Below are 20,806 nucleotides of genomic sequence, written 5' to 3'. Positions count from 1 at the left end.
GCTCCCACAAACAAATAATCTGTCTTTGTGATGTTGATTGTGGGATCAATATTGACCAGAACACTGGGGATAGCACCCCTGCTGTTCTTCGAAATAGTGCCATGGGATCTTTTACGTACACCTGAGAGAGCAGACAAGGCCTTGGTTTAACACCTCATCCGAAAGACAGCAATGAGAGGGGATTTCATTGAAACGTATAAAATTCTGACGGGGTTGGATAGACTGGATGCGGGGAGGATGTTTCCCCTGGCTAGAACAAGGGGTCACTGTCTCAGGATACGGGGTAGGAAATTTCGGACTGAGATGAGGAGAAATTTCTTCACTCAGAGGGTGGTGAACCTGTGGAATTCTCTACCACAGAAGGCTGTGGCGGCCAAGTCACTGAATATATTTAAGAAGGAGATAGATAGATTTCTAGATAAAAAAGACATCAAGGGGTATGGGGAAAAAGCAGGAATGTGGTGTTGAGATAGAGAATCAGCCATGATCATATTGAATGGTGGTGCATGACTTGAAGGGCCGAATGGCCTGCTCTCTATGTTTTTATGTAATCTGACAGGCAGCACTCCCTCAGTATTGCACTGCAGTGTCAGCCTAGATTTTTGTGCTCAAGTCTCTGGAGTGGGACTGTGAACCCACAACTTTCTGACTCAGAGGTGAGCGTGCTGCCCACTGAACCACAGCTATCCCTTGGTAGCAATGTTCCCTGCAGGCTGCACTATGTTTTACATGACCTGTTTATTTCAGTGCAGATGGTGCCTTTAGATTTCTGCGTATGCGCGATATTTTCAATGTAAGAGCTTGCGAGCGGCCCGCGTGGGACCCTGCAGATTATTACGTTTGGAGAGAGCACTGCTTGGTAGGCAGAGGAATTTTATAAAATCACATTAACACGTTTGGTTCCTTCCTCTCTTCTATTAAGTAACTTGGATAACACCAGACTCTCTCAGCAGACAAAGGCTAAATATTTATTCACCTAGAAGGTCCCCATTTTCCATTCTAAGGAGTTAGCTTCCGACATTGCCAGCTTTATTTCCCCTGGAAAAATAGGTCCTGATCGTAGCCATTGGTTGCCGTGAGAAGCCAGGAAGCTCCTCAGCCATCCGTCTGTGAAAGCACTCACAGTGATGCAGGCTAGATTTAAATGAGATTGGCTCAAAAGTGCGGTTGTGAGATCGCTGGCTACTCAGAACTCAGAATTTTAATGATGCCGTCTGCCCAGTGAATCTCATTTAATCCTACAGCATTACTTCATCTGCACAGAGGAGTTTATGACTTGAGCAATTAAAAGGACACTTCTTAATTAATAATTAAAAAAATAATAATTTCTTTGCATCCTGCCTTTTGCTGCCTCCATGTCAGTTGTCCAATCTCATTTCAAACACAAATTAAGGGGGAAATGGAACAACAACCTACAGCATGGCATTTCTTCACCCTTTTGTGCACAGCTCTTACAATTTCTGGCACTTCCTTTCACGTGGGCTCCTCTTTTGTCCTTCGGGTTCTGCTTTCATTAACCTCTAGCTGAAAGTTTATTTCAATACACAGCGGAAACCCATGAGTAGTTGGTGGCTGTGCATTTACTGCTGTGTTAAACATGTATCAGGTGATTTAAAACCATGTGATCACCAGCACAGCTCCCTGTAACGCCGACATTCTGAATATAACGAGTGTGTTTCCTTATTTACATCTCCCCAATGTCACTTCATCATGTGTTATGCATTAGTGTGTACTATTTGTTTACCCACACAGTGTTAGTTAACCCTTACTCCGCTCCCTGAGGGAGATGCACTATTTTGACACAGCGCCCCACATCGTGCACATATTTTAAAATTATTACGTGGATGCAGATAAGCGCTATTCAGCCTCGGTATTCCAGCCATAAGCATAGAAGTGTATTGGTCAGAAGAAAATTCAAGTAACATTCTGATTTCCAGATCCTAAAATTGATGGCACAGTGGAGCCTCCCCTTCCTTATTTTCTGCCAGAATTTTTACAGCACAGCCCCTTGCTCAGGATATCTCCTCACTCCACAGTCCTCCAGCCCCAATCTCCTCCTGTTTAGCAGAAGTCAACCCAAGAAAGATTACATTCAAAGGTTGTTATTTATATTTTTCTTCATTGCCATCCCAATGATTTTGCTGTACCATACAAGCAAGACTAAGCTTTGGGACCTTTCGATGACCTATTATCCCCCTCTGGAGAGTCGCTCCACTGTTGCTGCCTTGGCAGATAACGATGGTTCCACTGTATTTTTAACTGTTATCGGCACCAGGCAATTCTATAGTGGGAAAGAAAATCAGTAACTTAATTTATGGAGCTACAAAAAAATATTGTATATCATTTTCAAATGACATGTTTGGATTTATATGGTGTTTTATAACATCACAATGACTTGGAGAGCTGCAGTAGCCACTCTCTGTTAGCAATGTCCAATGGCTATCAATGCGGTGAATGAGTAATTCATCCATTTTTGGTGGCATCGAAAGGATTGTTATAAGAACATAAGAACTAGGAGCAGGAGTAGGCCATATGGCCCCTCGAGCCTGCTCCGTCATTTAATACGATCATGGCTGATCCGATCATGGACTCAGGTCCACTTCCCTGCCCGCTCCCCATAACCCCTTATTCCCTTATCGTATAAGAAACTGTCTATCTCTGTCTTAAATTTATTCAATGTCCCAGCTTCCATATCTCTCTGAGTCAGCGAATTCCACAGATTTACAATCCTCTGAGAGAAGAAATGTCTCCTCATCCCAGTTTTAAATGGGCGGCCCCTTACTCTAAGATTATGCCCCCTAGTTCTAGTCTCCCCCATCAGTGGAAACAGCCTCTCTACATCCACCCTGTCAAGCCCCCTCATAATCTTATATGTTTCAATAAGATCACCTCTCATTCTTCAGAATTCCAATGAGTAGAGGCCGAACCTACTCATAAGAAAAACCCCTTATCTCCGGAATCAACGTAGTGAAGCTTCTCTGAACTGCCTCCAAAGCAAGTATATCCTTTCGTAAATATGGAAACCAAAACTGCACGCAGTATTCCAGGTGTGTCCTCACCAATACCCTGTATAACTGTAACAAGACTTCCCTGCTTTTAGATTCCATCCCCTCCATTATACTCCATCGTTGGGCCAGACTCCACAAGTACTCCCTATATCTGTTCAAACTAGCATTTGTGCAGAATCATTTCTGGAAAGTGGTTTGCTTGCTCCCATACCCTGTGTAGCTATCCTTCCTTATTTTGAGATTGAAAATCATGGAAAGAAAATATTCACAGGAAAAACACCCAAGATATTCCAAGAGCATTGTATTTATTTTAAAAGAGCCCCTTGGGAGGGCACAGGCCCTCTGTTAAAGGATGAAATGACCTTATAGCCTCCTTCGTCTGAGTGTACTGCATGGAAGGTCCACCATGCACTCATGGTCAATAGGCCGAACTATTCAGATCTTCCCATTCAACAAAAGTAGTAAAATAGGTTGGTTTAATCTACACTGAACTGGCTCCAATATCTTGAGGCTGAGATATTTCTGGATATTCCAGTCATTTCATCAGAAAAGTTCAAAGGCAATTTTTGGGCTTAGGTCATCAAAAACAAGTGGAGCCTATTTTCTGGGTAAGGAATGCTGTAAGAGAGCATGCTGTTCCCCAAAATAAATAACCGATATAATACCCTTGGTCTATTCTTGTGTTATGTTTAGTCAATGTAAAGCTGTGACAGTGATCCAATATAAATGTTGTTTTAAAAGAACCTGCGGCATTTAAAAACCACTAGAAAAAATAAAGTGTTGATAGGATTTATTTTTTTAAGACGACTCAGTGGAGGCTTAAAGGTCAACCTCACCACCATTAGAAAAACAATGGAAGAAACTTATCTATTGAGTAACTGGGCGTTCAGAGAGGTAGCTCCCAGGTTTGACCTCCCAGTCTGTGCTCAGCTGGCCGTTCTCAGGCTGGGGGTATAGGGGAGCTACAGTTAGACTCAGTGCCCTGGGTTGGGGAGAGGCAAAATAGGCAGTTTTTCCACTCTTTATTGCTTTCAAGCAAACTCTGATAGAAGTCTGACAGTGCCCACAATGGTCTCCAAAACCTGGACATTTGTTCATTGATTCTCCAAGCTGACTCCATCCTATCTACAAGTTAACTTCATCCCACCACAGGACCTCTCATTTTAGGCTCTCTCCTCTCTGTTTACAACCAGGATAAGAACATAAGAACATAAGAAATAGGAGCAGGAGTAGGCCATATGGCCCCTCGAGCCTGCTCCGCCATTAAATACGATCATGGCTGATCCGATTATGGACTCAGGTCCACTTCCCTGCCTGCTCCCCATAACCCCTTATTCCCTTATTGGTTAAGAAACTGTCTATCTCTGTCTTAAGTCTACTCAATGACCCAGCTTCCACAGCTCTCCTATATGCCTGGAGTATCGTGTACAGTTTTGGTCTCCTAACTTGAGGAAGGACATTTTTGCTATTGAGGGAGTGCAGCGAAGGTTAACCAGACTGATTCCCGGGATGGCGGGACTGACATATCAAGAAAGACTGAATCAACTAGGCTTGTATTCACTGGAGTTCAGAAGAACGAGAGGGGATCTCATAGAAACGTTTAAAATTCTGACGGGTTTAGACAGGTTAGATGTAGGAAGAATGTTCCCAATGTTGGGGAAGTCCAGAACCAGGGGTCAAAGTCTAAGGATAAGGGGTAAGCCATTTAGGACCGAGATGAGGAGAAACTTCTTCACCCAGAGAGTGGTGAACCTGTGGAATTCTCTACCACAGAAAGTTGTTGAGGCCAATTCACTAAATATATTCAAAAAGGAGTTAGATATAGTCCTTCCTACTAGGGGGATCAAGGGGTATGGCGAGAAAGCAGGAATGGGGTACTGAGGTTGCATGTTCAGCCATGAACTCATTGAATGGCGGTGCAGGCTCGAAGGGCCGAATGGCCTACTCCTGCACCTATTTTCTATGTTTCTATGTTTCTATGTCTCTCCTACTCTTTGCCATGCCTATGCAACCTGAATCTGCTCGCTGTCTATTCACGTGAGCATTTTGGCTGCTGCTCTGGAATGAGACCATTACTTCTATCTCCTTTTTTTTCATTACAACTGGTTTAACCATCCATCATCAGATCTTGCTGGATCACATCAGCCACTATCGGGGCCCTTGCTGTGCTCTGCCAAAACTGCTTACTACTCCAGGATCATCCTGGACTGCGAAGATAGCCTTAGTCCTTTTCTCCACTACCAACAATCTCCTAAAACCCCTTTTACCTTCCCTGTCCACCCACAACTCCAACAAGTGCGAGGAGCTCCTGGAATCCTTCATCGCCAGCATTGAGGCCATCTCTTCAGCTGCTTCTACCACTTACTGTCTTCCTGTTGCCCACCAAGCCACACCTCTGCCAACATTTTCCCTGCCCTAGCCCTGAAACCATATTCTCTCTTATCTCCCCTCATGCAACTTGAGCCCATAATCTAGGCTGACACCTCTGTGCAGCCCTGTGGGAATACCAGAACATCTCCAGCAATGACTTCTCATCCCACCCCCGGACCATTGCCTCTGAAGTCCCCCAAGGATCTATCTTTAGCCTCCTCTTTTTCTACAAGCTGCCTCATGGTGACAGCATCCAAAAACATGGGGTCAGGTTCCACATGTATGTTGACAATACCTAGCACCACCTGTCTCCATTCCTCCACTGCCTGTGTTGTCACACTGCTAGTCCGACATGTATTCCCGCAATTTCTTCCAGTTAAACAACAGGAAGTCAGAAGCCATCTTTCTCACCTTGTCCCCTTCCACAAACTCTATATTCTCTCCACTGATTCCATTACCCTTCCCAGCTACTGTCTCAGGTTGAACCAGCTATTCCCAACCACAGCATCCTATTTGACCCAGAACTGTGCTTCCGAACCCACATCGAAACTACCTCCACCTCCGTAAAGTTGCCCATCTCGGTTCCTGGCTCAGATGATCTGCTGCCAAAATCCTCATCCACACCTTTGTCACCTCCAGACTTAATAGTTCCAAAGGTCTCCTGGCCAGCCTCTCACCCTTCTAAATACTTAGCTCATCCAAACTCTGCTGCTTCCCGTATCCTATCCCGCAATGAAACTCACCCATCAGCCAATGCTCGCTGACCTATACTGGCTCGCAGTCCCCCAATGCCTCAAATTAAAAAATATATTTTCTTCATGGCCTGGCCCCTCCCTAACTCTGTAATTTTCTCCAGCCTTTCAACCTTCTGAGAACTTTACGGTTCCCCAATTCTGGCCTACTGTGCATCTCAAAATCTCTTTGCCTCACCATTGCGAGCTGTGCCTTCAGCTATCTAGGCCCCCATCCCTGGGACTTCCTCTGTAACCTCCCTCTCCTTTAAGACCCTCCTTAAAACTCATCTCTTTTTTATTTGTTCCTGGGATGTGGTCGTCGCTGGCAAGGCCGGCATTTATTGCCCATCCCTAATTGCCCTTGAGAAGATGGTGGTGAGCCGCCTTCTTGAACCGCGCAGTCCGTGTGGTGAAGGTGCTCCCACAGTGCTGTTAGGGAGGGAGTTCCATGATTTTGACCCAGTGACGATGAAGGAACGGCCGATATATTTCCAAGTCAGTATGGTGTAACGTGGAGGTGATGGTGTTCCCATGTGCTTGCTGCCCTTGTCCTTCGAGGTGGTAGAGGTGGCGGGTTTGGGAGATGCTGCTGAAGAAGCCTTGGCGAGTTGCTGCAGTGCATCTTGTAGATGGTACACACTGCAGCCACGGTGCGCCGGTGGTGGGGGGAGTGAATGTTTAAGGAATTATTTGGTCACCCCCCCTAACATCTCTCTTTTTGTCAATTTCTGTCTATTTACACCTCTGTAAACAGCCTTGGGACATTTGTCTGTATTAAAAGGACTAAATAAATGCAAGTTGTTTTTGTGTGAATGTTGAGTGAGAAAACAATCTGGCACCAGTGTGCTGACCCCCCCCACCACCGAGAAAAATTTGTTGGTGAAGCTCACTGTGAAGAATAGCCGTTCAGGTGACAGGCCAAAGAGTGACTAACATCTGTGGAACTGTACGCCAGTAAGCAAGCCAATGTCTTCAGCAGGTTGATGGCACGGAGAAAATTATTGAGGGTTTAAAAAAAAGGAACGTTTAACTGCAGATCCTCTTGTACATACAGTGCATTGCTAATCTAGACAAAGTGGTTGTTATCTGGATATTTCCTACGGTCGAGCTGTATTCAAATCTAGGATTGCTCATACTATACAGAAAATCCCAGCAGGACTGATACCTCTGTATCACTCATGTAGCAAAGTTTCAATCATGCAGACTTCGTTGAAATGCAGTTATCAAATTGTTAGCGTTCGCACATCTTTTAGATCTGAAAAAATATGATGTTTTTTGCTGAAATGATTTATCTCAATGCAATTTTTTTTCAGGTGATGTATTTTAGTTCTCTGTTTCCCTATGTTGTACTTATCTGCTTTCTGGTTCGAGGTCTTCTTCTGAAAGGTTCCTTAGACGGCATCCGCTACATGTTTACCCCCAAGGTATGTTCCGCTCAGTTTTATTGTTAACAGAGAAATGCTGCTTACTGACTTCAAGCTTGTATTTAGAGTCACAACTATTAATGTACACATTAAGTACAATGGGAATAAACTGCCAAGCACTGCCCAGCTTTTAGGCCCAGTCAGTATAATTTCAGTGACGTGCTCTCGAAAGCCTGCAGTACTGCTGTCAGTGACATCTGGTGGTGGGATTTTAGATTAACATCCCTGATTGTAAGACTGCATGCCACCTAGTGGTACAGTGAATGAATGACTTTCATCATCATCATCATCGTAGGCAGTCCCTCGGAATCGAGGAAGACTTGCTTCCACTCCTGAAGTGAGTTCTTTGGTGGCTGAACAGTCCAATACGAGAACCACAGTCCCTGTCACAGGAGGGATGGATACTCGTTGAGGGTAAGGGTGGGTGGGACTGGTTTGCCACATGCTCTTTCCGCTGCCTGTGCTTGATTTCTGCATGCTCTCAGCGATGAGACTCGAGGTGCTCAGCGCCCTCCCGGATGCACTTCCTCCACTTAGGGCGGTCTTTGGCCAGGGACTCCCAGGTGTCAGTGGGAATGTCGCACTTTATCAGGGAGGCTTTGAGGGTTTTAGGACAATGAACGCAAACCAGCTTATCATGTCACTAGAATAAATCTAGTCAGATCAAACTGTGCACTCAATCTTACATAAAAATAATGAAAGGATTTCAAGTCTTTTACACTCAGAGAGTTGTTAACCTGTGGAATTCCCTACCGCAGAAAGTTGTTGATGCCAGTTCATTGGATATATTCAAGAGAGAGTTAGTTATGGCCCTTGCGGCTAAAGGGATCAAGGGGTATGGAGAGAAAGCAGGAACAGGGTATTGAAGGAATGATCAGCCATGATCTTATTGAATGGTGGTGCAGGCTCGAAGGGCCGTATGGCCTACTCCTGCACCTATTTGCTATGTTTCTATGTTTCTTCAAAATGGAATTTTATTCTAATAACTAGCAGAAAATCACAAACAAGTCTTGGCGTGCTCAGAAAGGTGTATGCTCTGTGGTTAATGTACCTGTCAACATAAATATATGGTTGGCGTAGATCACAGTTTCAACAGGTGCCTGTTATATTCTGGAGAGGCTTAAAAATCTACATCAGCGAGAGACGATATAAAGGTTTCCATACTGTGATGGAGAAGCGTGAATGGTTAAAGCAGTTACAAGAGGCAGGGCTCTCGTGTACATAAATATAAGATAATCATTAATAAATCCAATTAAGAATTCAGGAGAAGCTTCTTTACCCAGAGAGTGGTTAGAATGTAGAACTTGCTACCACATGGAATAGTTGAGGTAAATAGCATAGATGCCTTTATTGGGAAGCTAGCGGTAGAAAGGAACAGAAAGTTATGCTGTTAAGGTTAGATGAAGTAAAGTGGGAGGAGGCTCGTGTGGAGCATAAACACCAGCTTGGATCAGTTGGACCGATTGGCCTATTTCTGTGCTGTAAATTATATTTAATGTAATTCTATACCAGCATTACCATTTATATTGTACTGTAATTATTTACATTTACAAAATTTGTCACAAGTCCAACCTAATTAAACAGAGTGAAAGATTGTCTAATTTGCAAATAAGCACTTATTGCAAATATTGAAGGGAGCGCCGTGTTTCACTTTGCTGTGGTGTCCATTCCTACTACAGCAGTTTGAATATAGCTGATACAAATGGTACATTTGTCTGTCTGCGTAACAAATAAGTAGCGAGTGGGATGGGGGGGAGATTTGTAAGGAAAAGGAGATAATGGCCCTGAAAATTGCGGTCGGAGGCTTCCCGCAGGCTGGTGCCTCTGACCACAAAAATATTTACGAATGTACCTGGTGATTCCAGAGGAACGAACACTTGCTCCACGAGGCCTCCAGGTGCAGCCCAGTGCAGAGGCACACGTATTCCAGGAATATATGTGAATCCTGGGATCGCATGGGTCAGACCAACCAATGAAAATGGCGTATCCCCATTCACAGCAATGGTGAGTTCCGTTTGTATGGAGATCGCCATTTCTATGAATAAGGATACTCCCAAAAACACAAACATTTTAAATAAATAAGAAAAACACTTCACATGTTTAAAATTAATTGAAATTGAATTTAATTAAATGTCTTAGACAAAAAAATACTTTTTTGTATTTTTATAATATGTTTTAATCGGGATAAAAATAAACTTACCTTAAAGGACAGGGTTTTTAATATAAAAATTATTGTTAATATTTTATTTTCTATCTTTGAAAACTCTTATGTGGTAAAAGCAGGCCTTATAGCTGTTTTCACCAGGCGTAAGAGTTTGAAGGACATTCGCTGGGCAGGAGTTGGGCAAATAGCCCAAATCTCCGCTCGGGGAGGCGTAGGAACTGTCAAATTTTGACAGATCGCAGGTGCCGGATTCAAGCTTTGCGCGCCTAAACCCGGAGCTTGCAGGGCTTCTTTGGGCACGTGTGGACATTGTGCGCAATTTCAGAGCCAATGAGTACAAGTTCAGGTGGAAGCTTCTGTGATAATCAGCAGCTGTGTTTAAATCATTATTGGCCTTTAACTCTGTGAAATGAGTGCAGACTGTCCATTGGCAATGGCCATGCCAAGGCTGAAAGGCAAGGCAAGGCCGCCAACGCACGTTGCGATAGTAAATATCAGGAGAGGTCTACTGCGCTTCTTTAAAATACATGGCTGTACTGCAAGTGCGATATTTCTATTTCGGCCTTTTATCTCCAGACCCATTTACCAGTTTTGATTCCAGCACATTTTGTAGAGTGGGAATGACTGAGCTTGCACAGCGCACTAATCTCAGACTCTTTTCAAATCTCACACAGCTGGAGATCATGTTGGACCCTCAGGTCTGGAGAGGGGCTGCAACCCAAGTGTTTTTTGCTCTCGGGCTGGGATTCGGCGGTGTGATTGCTTTCTCCAGCTACAACAAGCGAGACAACAACTGCCATTTCGATGCTGTCCTTGTGTCCTTAATCAATTTCTTCACATCTGTCCTAGCAACACTTGTGGTGTTCGCTGTCTTGGGCTTCAAAGCAAATATTATAAATGAAAAATGCATTGCTAGGTGGGTACCGATTCCCTATTCTATGCCGATGCCTCTGTTTTGCCCATGTTCGCGCGTTGTTACTCACACTGATTTGGCCCTATGTGTTACATTGCAGAAATGCAGACAAGATCCTGGAAATGCTAAAAGTGGGCGTGGTCAGTCACGATCTCATCCCTCACCATGTTAATCTCTCAGATGTTTCAGCAACAGATTACCATCAGATGTACAACATTATAAAGGAAGTGAAGGAAGAAGAGTTTCTGAAGTTAGGCCTGGATTCATGCCAACTAGAGGATGAACTTAACCAGGTCAGTCTATAATAAAACAGATTACTAAAGAATCGAGTCCTGAAATCCCTCCAATTTCCCTGGGCAAAGATCACACTATCTGGGCAGGGGGAGGAATTTGGGATAGGACCCTGGTGAACATTTCTACCGGAAAAGGGGGCAGGCACAAGAAATGCTCATCCCACTCCTACCGGGTGAATGGAAATGATGGAATAATGACGGAATATCATCCATCCAAAATCTTCATCATTTCCACCCGTCGTGTGCTCAACATTATCTATTCCTGAATAAAGCAGACGTTTGTGGCTGCTGCAGATATTCAAGATGCAAGTGACTGAAGTGCCCTGTATAACTATTCACAATTTAAGCAGTGATTTAAAAAAAAATTATTATGTATAAATTGTGCAGCTTTTGAGGGCATTTTCAACCTTCAATCTCTGGAGCCACCAGAGGAACTTCATTGGCACCCCTCAGGCAGGCTGCAAAATGTCTAATATACCCGTGTACCTAAGATGCCTTTGAAGAATCATGGACATAAACCTACTACGCCACTGCACTGGTTGAGTGTCCCACCATGCTGCCACCATTTTATTCTTAACACGCTCTTTGCTTGCTTTGTGTTTTGTAGGCTGTACAAGGAACTGGGTTAGCTTTTATTGCCTTCACGGAGGCCATGACTCACTTCCCAGCATCCCCCTTCTGGTCAGTGTTGTTCTTCCTGATGTTAGTAAATCTGGGCTTGGGCAGCATGTTTGGTACCATTGAAGGAATTCTCACACCCCTCGTAGACACCTTCAAAGTGCGCAAAGAAATTCTCACCAGTAAGTAGCACTGTCACTAGGTGGCACTTTCAGTATCCTTCCAAAATCAGCTGTAGTTTTAACCTCTGATAAATGTATATTACATGTGTCAGGACAATTCATGCTAGATTAGGTTGAATTTAACAGAATATGAATAGGATTTAGGAAGGCTAGACTTTATCATTGATCTTCACGTATTCAGAGGACATGCTTTCATCTTACCGTGTTTCTTGCAGTATTTTAGTGTCAAATGCCAAGTCACATTTATACAGATTAGTACATTGGGACTAAAACTCCTTTGGTTGATTAGGTTGGTCCACATGGTATCTACCTGATTTGAACCTATGCCAGGAATGGATCTCGCCAACACCTTTCATCTTACTGCAAACATTGAAGTCCATACTCCAAAGTCCATAGCATCTAAAGCAGCCTCCAGCCAGCACAATGTGCTTAATACCACCCCTTGTGTTTGACCCATGCCCTGTGTCTCCGTGCTCTCAGGTACTGAAGCTGAGCCTCTCAGACACCATTCCCTCATGCAGCTACACGCGCTGCCTGCTGATTGCTATCAACAGCGTAGAAAATGATGGCAAATCCAAAAGGTTTTTTTGTCCCCGGTTATATAAAAAAACGTATTATTTGTAAAGTGCCACGACTGAGCTAACAGAAAATTTGCTTACTCAGTATACCTTTTTTGACCCAGTGGCTCGATCTCCCATGGGAATTATATTAAGGCTTCAGCATCCCATTGTTTAGCTTTGACTGGAGGGCAATTTTTCAAATTCAAAATCAGCCAACAAGTGAGCTCTCTGTCCCTGACTTTGTACGTGAAAGAAATAAATAGTGAAACTCTCACAGTGGACAATGTATAAATTTTATTTTCAATGTAGACCCATGAAAGGCTTTGGACAAGGAACACTGGTGCCTTTATTCAACAAACATTGCTTGTAGTAGCATACTGTGTGGAAAAGTCTTACGATTTTCAAATTCTGCCTCCTTTTCATGCTTACTCTGCGAGCAATTACAGAATTACAGTCAGCTTATTTGTAGCTGATTTGCAATGTACTTTGGCCATCTGTCAGGTCTGTAATATATATTTTCCTTTGCTCTAGTTGGCTGTTGTCTCCTAGCTTTCAGCGTTGGCCTGCTCTTTGTGCAGCGTTCTGGAAACTACTTTGTAACCATGTTTGACGATTACTCAGCCACCCTGCCCCTACTGATTGTGGTTATCCTGGAGAATATCGCTGTCGCTTGGGTTTATGGTACAGATAAGTATGTACCAGCAGCCCTATGATTCATATAAATTTACTTCATTTGTTAAAATATGTAACAAAAAAAATGACTGAAAATATATTGGTTCTGTTTATTATAATTTTTCCTAAATTTACATCCCAGTTTTATGGTATAATCCTTTTTTCAGCAGCGTAGGCAGCAGTTGTCCTTTGTGGGCCACAGTAGGTCTTGTAACTCCAAACTGCTCCATCCCATGACCTCATTGAGAACTGGTAACTCCATACTGCTCCATCTAGTGACCTCATTGAGAATTAATAACTCCATACTGCTCCATATCGTGACCTCATTGAGAACCGATAACTCCATACTGCTCCATCTAGTGACCTCATTGAGAACCGATAACTCCATACTGCTCCATCTAGTGACCTCATTGAGAATTAATAACTCAATACTGCTCCATCGAGTGACCTCATTGAGAACCGATAACTCCATACTGCTCCATCTAGAGACCTCATTGAGAATTAATAACTCCATACTGCTCCATCTAGTGACCTCATTGAGAACCGATAACTCCATACTGCTCCATCTAGTGACCTCATTGAGAATTAATAACTCCATACTGCTCCATCTAGTGACCTCATTGAGAACTGGTAACTCCATACTGCTCCATCTAGTGACCTCATTGAGAATTAATAACTCCATACTGCTCCATCTAGTGACATTGAGAACTGATAACTCCATATTGCTCCATCTAGTGACCTCACTGAGAACCAGTAACAGTCACTCTTAGAGGATAACTTGAGTTCACCCGAGTGAAGACTAGTATTTACACTTGGCTCTGAATTCAAGTTCAAGGCTGCATCACTGGAGTGACCTGGTCAAATCCGCTAATATAGACCCATTATAATTTAGCTATTGTTCTCTCCATTCACCCATTCTATGCAAATAGATTTGTCCCATCAATACCACTGGTGATTCCACTTTCTAGACTGCTGTTAGGAGCAGTGTATGAACTGCCTTGGTGACTCACTCTCAGATTTTCTCCACCTTCTCTGAAGGGAAGAACTTTATCTCCACTCAGCACTTTACAAAACAGCCCCTCCCCAATAGAGACCCGCTCACCCTATAGAGAATCATGTCACAAATTAATATGCCACAACAAATTGATACTATAGGGCACTACCTTTAGGAACTATTATTTTATAGACTTCTAAAAGTAAATATACAAATTTTGTGTTTCATTTTCCTAGGTTCATGGAGGACTTGAAGGATATGCTTGGATTCACACCATATCGATATTATTATTACACTTGGAAATACATTTCTCCACTTATTTTGATTGCTCTGCTCGTGGCAAGCATTGTACAGATGTGCTTGAGTCCACCAGGCTACCATGCCTGGATTAGTGAATTGGTGAGTGCTGTTTAAACCCATTAGTAATGTTCTGTTCAACTGTGATTCTGCCTGTGAGACCAGATGATGCTCTAGTTAATTTGTGTGTGCATGTGCGCATTCATGCAGAGATGTTATTTGGGGTTATGAACTTGTATTGCTAATGGTAGGGTACTCCATAGGCAATATATCTGAACCCCAGCCTTGCCCATCATTTAGCCTTCTCTGCTGCAGTGATTCAGAACCTATCACTGCAGGTGGTTGAAAACAGGTACCAGGTTGGCCCTGGACTCTATTGACGGTGGCCAGAGTAGTGCCCTGGTTCAAACTGCTGATCCCCTAGATGAAGAAAATGACAGTCTGGTTTGACATCTGGAAAGGAAATACTTTATTTAAGTACAGAGTTTGAATTCAGAGGGGTTATTTTAGGTGGGAGTGTTGTAGACAGGTCTTAAGATGCCGGTTGTTTTGGCAACATGTTCCCACACTGCACCGTCCTCCTCTATCTTAACGTGCCTAAAATCAGGCATGGGAAGACTACCTGCCCCAGAGGAGTGGGGCCTAATTTACATGAGGAAGTCACATCCTGATGATGTGATCAGGCCACGTACACCAATTTCATTTTTTCATAGGCAGTCCCTCATATCGAGGATGACTTGCTTCCACGCCAAAAAGGGATGAGTTCATAGGTGTTTCAATGAAGGACCTAATATTCCAGGTCCCAAACTACATGTTGAAGGGTGGAAGATGCCTGTGCATGGATTTTTTAACGTATGGTGGTCGTTGCACACCAGCCACCACACGGGCTTGACAGAGCTAAGTTTTGGTCCAGTAGCAAGGGTTAACCAAGACAACTGGAGACCAGCTCTGCTGCACGGACCTAGTGCGCATACATATCGCAGTGTGGGCTGGCCCGTGCTGCCCCTGGGCCCTCGCCTCTTCTGGACACCGAACCCATGCCTCTCCTGGGCCCCGATCACGTCCCTCGCCGCTCCTGCGCCCCAACCTTGCCGCTCCTGCTGTACCTTCCCACGCTTCAATCAGCAACCTAGACCTTGGTGATGTCCAATCCAGTCACCCACTTCACAGCCGTCACTCTCCAGCACGCACTATACCTTGAAGGAGTGTACCAATTTAACCGCGGGCTGACCAAGGGTGGCAGTCTGGAACCTGCCAACAAATGGTAGCAACAGACAGCATCCTACCACAGAACACCCGGGAAAGTTTTTTGGGTTTTTTTTTTGCAGTTCCTTGTGGGCCAAGTGGAGCAGGAGGATTCCTCCTGGCCCCTACACGAATACCATGGGTCCCCCCTACCCTGGGCTTTGCCCTATCCCAGATAGTGAACTTTGCCAATTCCCCCCCCACCACACTTAACCTACTGGGACTATTTCCGTGGGCCGTCAGGGGTAGTGGAAGTCATTCCCACCACTTTCAGGCAGAAGTCAGTGTCGGGGCATGCAAATAAGGCCTGGGAGTTAAAATGGGTGGGGCTGAATGGAACCCCGCCCACTTCAGTACCCGCACCCCCAATTCACCAATCCCTCCTTAAAATCAGAGTTCAATTAATAACATCCAATTATTTGAATAGAGTTTTAGAAAGGTATATTTGTCAGTCATTATTATAAATTAATATTGTTCAAAATAAAGTAGAAATTATCTGAAGACATTTGGGAGGTAATGGTGCTGAGGATATGCGCCACTTTCAAAGCTCTTGGGGAGGAGTTTACTCTCCATGATCGTTGGAGGAGTCAGTCTTGTTAGTTGCATGCTTTAAGACAGCGAGCCGACAAATTTTACAGCTAAAATGGTTTTTGGATGTTTTGGGTCCCTGATTTATCATGGGAAGCCTTCAGGTCTTCTTATTAAAGAATACTTTTGAGCATCATTTGTTTTTATGTCATTGCCACATTAAATTGCACTGAGGCTGCTTGAACGAAGGAGTCAGTCTCAGTTTTAGAAATACTGAAAACTATAAAACAAGATTAAAATGTGTCAGATTTTAGGGGTGAAATTGGTCTTTGCCAGGAGCACAAAACAAGCTCACAGTGAACATAAGAACATAAGAAATAGAAACAGGAGAAGGCCATACGGCCCCTCGAGCCTGCTCCTCCATTTAATACGATCATGGCTGATCCGATCATGGACTCAGGTCCACTTCCCTGCCCGCTCCCCATAACCCCTTATTCCCTTATCGGTTAAGAACTGAATCGGCAGCCCACTTTACACCATGCGCGATTGTGATTTACATTGAAATGCAATGGGTTGCATATTCTCTATGAACTCGTTTTGGGCTATTGGCATAGACCAATTTCATTCTGAGAGAATCAATACTACATAATTAAAAAAAAGAAATCCAGAAATTACCGAACCCATAATAGAAGCAAATGACAGATTATTCACGTGACTCAGTTATAAAAATGTTCTATCCATTTTCCTAGGGTGGTGAAAAGTTTCTGAGTTACCCAGCGTGGGGTTTGGCTGTCTGTATCTGCCTCATGTTAGTGGCAATGCTCCCTGTCCCAGTAGTCTTTATCTTCCGTTATTTCAACCTCATTGACGACGGCTCCAACTCTCTGGCCTCGGTCTCGTACAAGAAAGGACGGATTCTGAAGGAGAACTCCAACCTGGAGGAAGATGACGCCAGTCTCCTGCACAGCAAGGCCCCAAGTGAGATGCCCTCCCCAGTGCCTGGCAACAGCATCTACCGAAAACAAAATGGATCCCCCACTCCAGAATCAGACACAGCTCCAAATGGCCGCTATGGCATTGGCTACTTAATGGCTGACATGCCTGAATCAGACTTGTAGCTTCTGAGCAAGCCTTGCCCGTCTATATGTATGTTGCTATATTGAGCAGAATTGCCACTCAAAAGCACGCGAAGTACTAACGTGGCACATGTATCATGTATATCCTGTAGATAGACTATATTTTTCCATATTAATGATACTGTCTGAAATACTGTTACCTACAAGTCGCTATGAGCAAAACTGAACATTATACTTTTCTGCATCCGACAGATTTTATTCAGTGATCCCTCTAAGAAAAACAAAATGGTTATTTTTCTCAAAGAAAACCTGTTTGTTTCCTTGCCACAAAGTATTCTTTCTCAGCACGCCAGTGGGATTAGCAAATTTGGGAGTTTATCCTGACCTTTATGCAAATTACGCTAATGTTTCAAACGAATTTCATCACTTGAATTAAATATACAAACTGATGTAATCTCAAATTATTTACTAGTTTATCAAACCGCAGTACAGTTTTTGAATTGTAAAAAAAATATTTGAGGCGTTTAGAGGGAACACTTTTTTTCCTGCATCCACTTGCTCTGTAAGGGTTAATTCCACAATCCTTCCCACAGGGAGCATGGATGGGAGTTGAAGCTGCAGCATGGTGCTTCCAATTCTCCGATACACAGGCCCAGGAATTAGTTCACACAGCAACTGTTTTTTGGACACGACTCGGACTACTAAAGCCCCAATATAGCGGCAGGAAGAGTGCGCAGATTTCTGGCCCAATGTGTGCCATCCCGCTATCTTAGGCAAGGACAAACAAGGTGTGTCCTTTACCAGGCGTTAGACCTCTTATTTGCATATGCAAAGGCTCTAACACCTGTTGGAGGTCACCTTTCCAAGATTGGTTTCCTTCGAGTCAACCAGCGTACTGGGGGAACTAGTCCTCGGGATTGTCTGCAGCGAAGAAGGTAAGTAAATTTACCTGAATGCGAAGCCGTGAGGAACAGAGGTGCTCCTCCTAGCCCTACATTAAAAAAGGACCCGATCCTCCTCACTTCACCCCACTCCTCTGCACCCCCCCTCCCCCCACACACAATCACCACTACTCCTGACACCCGCGATCCCCAACATCGTACCTGACCCAGGCTCATCTCCCCGGCCCCATGTTCCCATGCAACGATTCATGAACCACTGATCCTTGGCTCCACCTTACCTGCCACCCTGTCCCCCCTCCCCACATCCCTGACCCGACCCCGCTTACCGCCAGCGCTAGCACCATCCCAGTTCTTCATTACGCTTTGCTGACAAGCTGTTATAATGAGGCCTAAGGCCCAGTCTCTGGAGAGGGCGAATTGCTGGGCCACCCACTCGGCAAGGGCATTTGCAGCTTCCTGTTGGGGAAGTACAGTCATTAAATTTTCCTTAAGAATTCCTGTTTTACTCCATAATTAATAACCTAGCAAAATCATATTCTCAGAACGTACATAAGTCAACCCTGTGCAATACCCCAATTTCTTTCAGCTAGTTTGTTAATTCTGGTTCGGCATGCTCCCATTTATTTTTCTAAAGGTTGGAATTTTCCCCTCGACTGACTGATAACAGCCTCTACCCGTTAACAGTTGTATGTAAAATGGAGATTTTGTGCTTCTCTGCTGTGTGGACCCATTAAGTGGCCGGCATGAGCTACAGATAGCTAGAGGGAGCTGACATTTTAAAACTGGCTGTATATTTTGTGTAAAGTGTTTGCTATTATTAATTTGAAGAGGAAAAGTCCTATTTTTATGAGTCAAAACTGACTCTTATCAAACTGATCAGTACAGTTAATTTGGTGCCTAATTATTTTAGATATTTATTGTGGTTTAGAATATTTAGTGAACAAGCTGTATATTTATATTGCATATTGCAACGTGTACATATGTATATTTGTCTGGATTTGTTTGAACATTTTGATGCAAAAAAAGCTTTTTTTCAGCACTGATAAGGCCTTTGATGAAATTCTTTGTTAATTTTGTTACCCTTGCTAAGTTGGTTTCCTTATAGTAAAGGTACCAGTACTTTTACTGCAGGAGGAAGGTTTAGCTTCTTGAGTTCTTCTAGAGCTCTGCAGCTCTTTGTTATATTTCACGTGAAATTAAACACCCAGTGATAAGGATTGGGACTACATTGGTGCTTTTTATTCTCGTGGTTGTATTTTTTTTTTAAATAGGTATTTGGTTCAAACTTAAATAGTAAATATACTCTTCGACAAAGAGAAGAAAACTTTCTCATTCTCATTGTTTTACATTTTAACAAGTGTATTTGGGTATTTGCTGGGGTATTTGTCCAGGGTATTTGTCCAGGAGTATTTGTCCAGGGGTATTTTCTGGGGTATTTGCCCAGGGGTATTTGCTGGGGTACTTATCCAGGGGTATTTATCCAGGGGTATTTATCCAGGGGTATTTGTCCAGGGGTATTTTCTGGGGTATTTTCCCAGGAGTATTTGGGTTTTTGCTGGGATATTTGCCAAGGGATATTTGTCCAGGGGTATTTGCTGGGATATTTGTCCAGGGGTATTTACATTCACTACCTGGTTTGCAGTTGAGATGACAGGTGCAAGACCTATTCAGTGCCCCTGTAGCATCACCAGGAGAAGCAAGAGACCATTCAGGCAGGTTTTTTTTTGTGGGCGTCGCTGGCAAGGGCATTTATTGCCCATCACTAATTGCCCTTGAGAAGATGGTGGTGAGCTGACTTCTTGAACCGCTGCAGTTTGTGTGGTGAAGGTACTCCCACAGCGCTGTTAGAGAGGGAGTTCCGGGATTTTGACGCAGCGACGCTGAAGGAACGGTGATATATTTTCAAGTCACGATGGTGTGTGATTTGGAGGAGAACTTGGAAGTGATGGTGTTCCCATGCACCTGCTGCCCTCGTCCTTCTAGGTGGTAGAGGTCGCGGGTTTGGGAGGTGCTGTCGAAGAAGCCTTGGCGAGTAGCTGCAGTGCATCTTGTAGATGGTACACACTGCAGCCACGGTGCGCCGGTGGTGAAGGGAGTGAATGTTTCAGGTGGTGGATGGGGTGCCAATCAAGCGGGGTGCTTTGTCCTGGATGATGTCAAGCTGTTTGAGTGTTGTTGGAGCTGCACTCATACAATCAAGTGGAGAGTATTCCATCACACTCCTGACTGTGTCTTGTAGGTGGTGAAAAGGCTTTGGGGAGTTGGGAGGTGAGACACTCGCCACAGAATACCCAGCCTCTGACCTGCTCTTGTAGCCATTATGTGTCTGTTCCAGTTAAGTTTCTGGTCAATGGTGACCCCCAGGATGTTGATGGTGAGGGATTCAGCGATGGTCATGACATTGAATTTCAGGGGGCGGTGGTTAGACTATATCTCTTGTTGGAGATAGTCATTGCCTGGCATTTGTGTGGTGTGTATGTTACTTGCAGCTTATCAGCCCAAGCCTGAATGTTGTCCAGGTCTTGCTGCATGTGGGCACGGACTAATTAATTATCTGAGGAGTTGCAAATGGAACGGAACACTGTGCAATCATCAGCGAACATCCCCACTTCTGACCTTATGATGGAGGATGTTCAGTGATGCAGTAGCTAAAGATGTTTGAGCCTAGGACACTGCCCTGATGAACTCCTGCAATGATGTCTTGGGGCTGAGGTGATTGGCCTCCAACAATCACAGAGTTTTCCCTGATTCCCACTGACCTCAAAATTACTAGGGCTGCTTGATGCCATACTCAGTCAAATGCTGCCTTAATGTCAAGGGTAGTCA

At 44.0% G+C, this 20,806-nt stretch overlaps 1 protein-coding gene across 3 annotated transcripts in view; it reads left to right on the top strand.

The window, feature by feature from the left end:
* The window catches only part of slc6a15 (solute carrier family 6 member 15), a 38,960-nt gene extending 19,763 nt beyond the window's left edge, over nucleotides 1-19,197 (top strand). For all 3 annotated transcript variants that reach the window (XM_070900194.1, XM_070900195.1, XM_070900196.1), the window contains 7 exons: nucleotides 7,426-7,536; nucleotides 10,375-10,616; nucleotides 10,714-10,906; nucleotides 11,514-11,706; nucleotides 12,798-12,957; nucleotides 14,169-14,331; nucleotides 16,752-19,197. In XM_070900194.1, coding sequence (XP_070756295.1) covers nucleotides 7,426-7,536; nucleotides 10,375-10,616; nucleotides 10,714-10,906; nucleotides 11,514-11,706; nucleotides 12,798-12,957; nucleotides 14,169-14,331; nucleotides 16,752-17,120 — 1,431 coding nt within the window. In that variant the 3' untranslated portion in view covers nucleotides 17,121-19,197. The remainder of the gene's footprint in view (nucleotides 1-7,425; nucleotides 7,537-10,374; nucleotides 10,617-10,713; nucleotides 10,907-11,513; nucleotides 11,707-12,797; nucleotides 12,958-14,168; nucleotides 14,332-16,751) is intronic.
* Nucleotides 19,198-20,806: the final 1,609 nt, after the last annotated feature.

This window comes from Pristiophorus japonicus, chromosome 15 (genome assembly GCF_044704955.1).
Source record: "Pristiophorus japonicus isolate sPriJap1 chromosome 15, sPriJap1.hap1, whole genome shotgun sequence".
NCBI classification, from domain to species: domain Eukaryota; kingdom Metazoa; phylum Chordata; class Chondrichthyes; family Pristiophoridae; genus Pristiophorus; species Pristiophorus japonicus.
The sequence above is the reverse complement of the archived record's forward strand: the minus strand, read 5'-3'. Positions and strand labels throughout refer to the sequence as shown.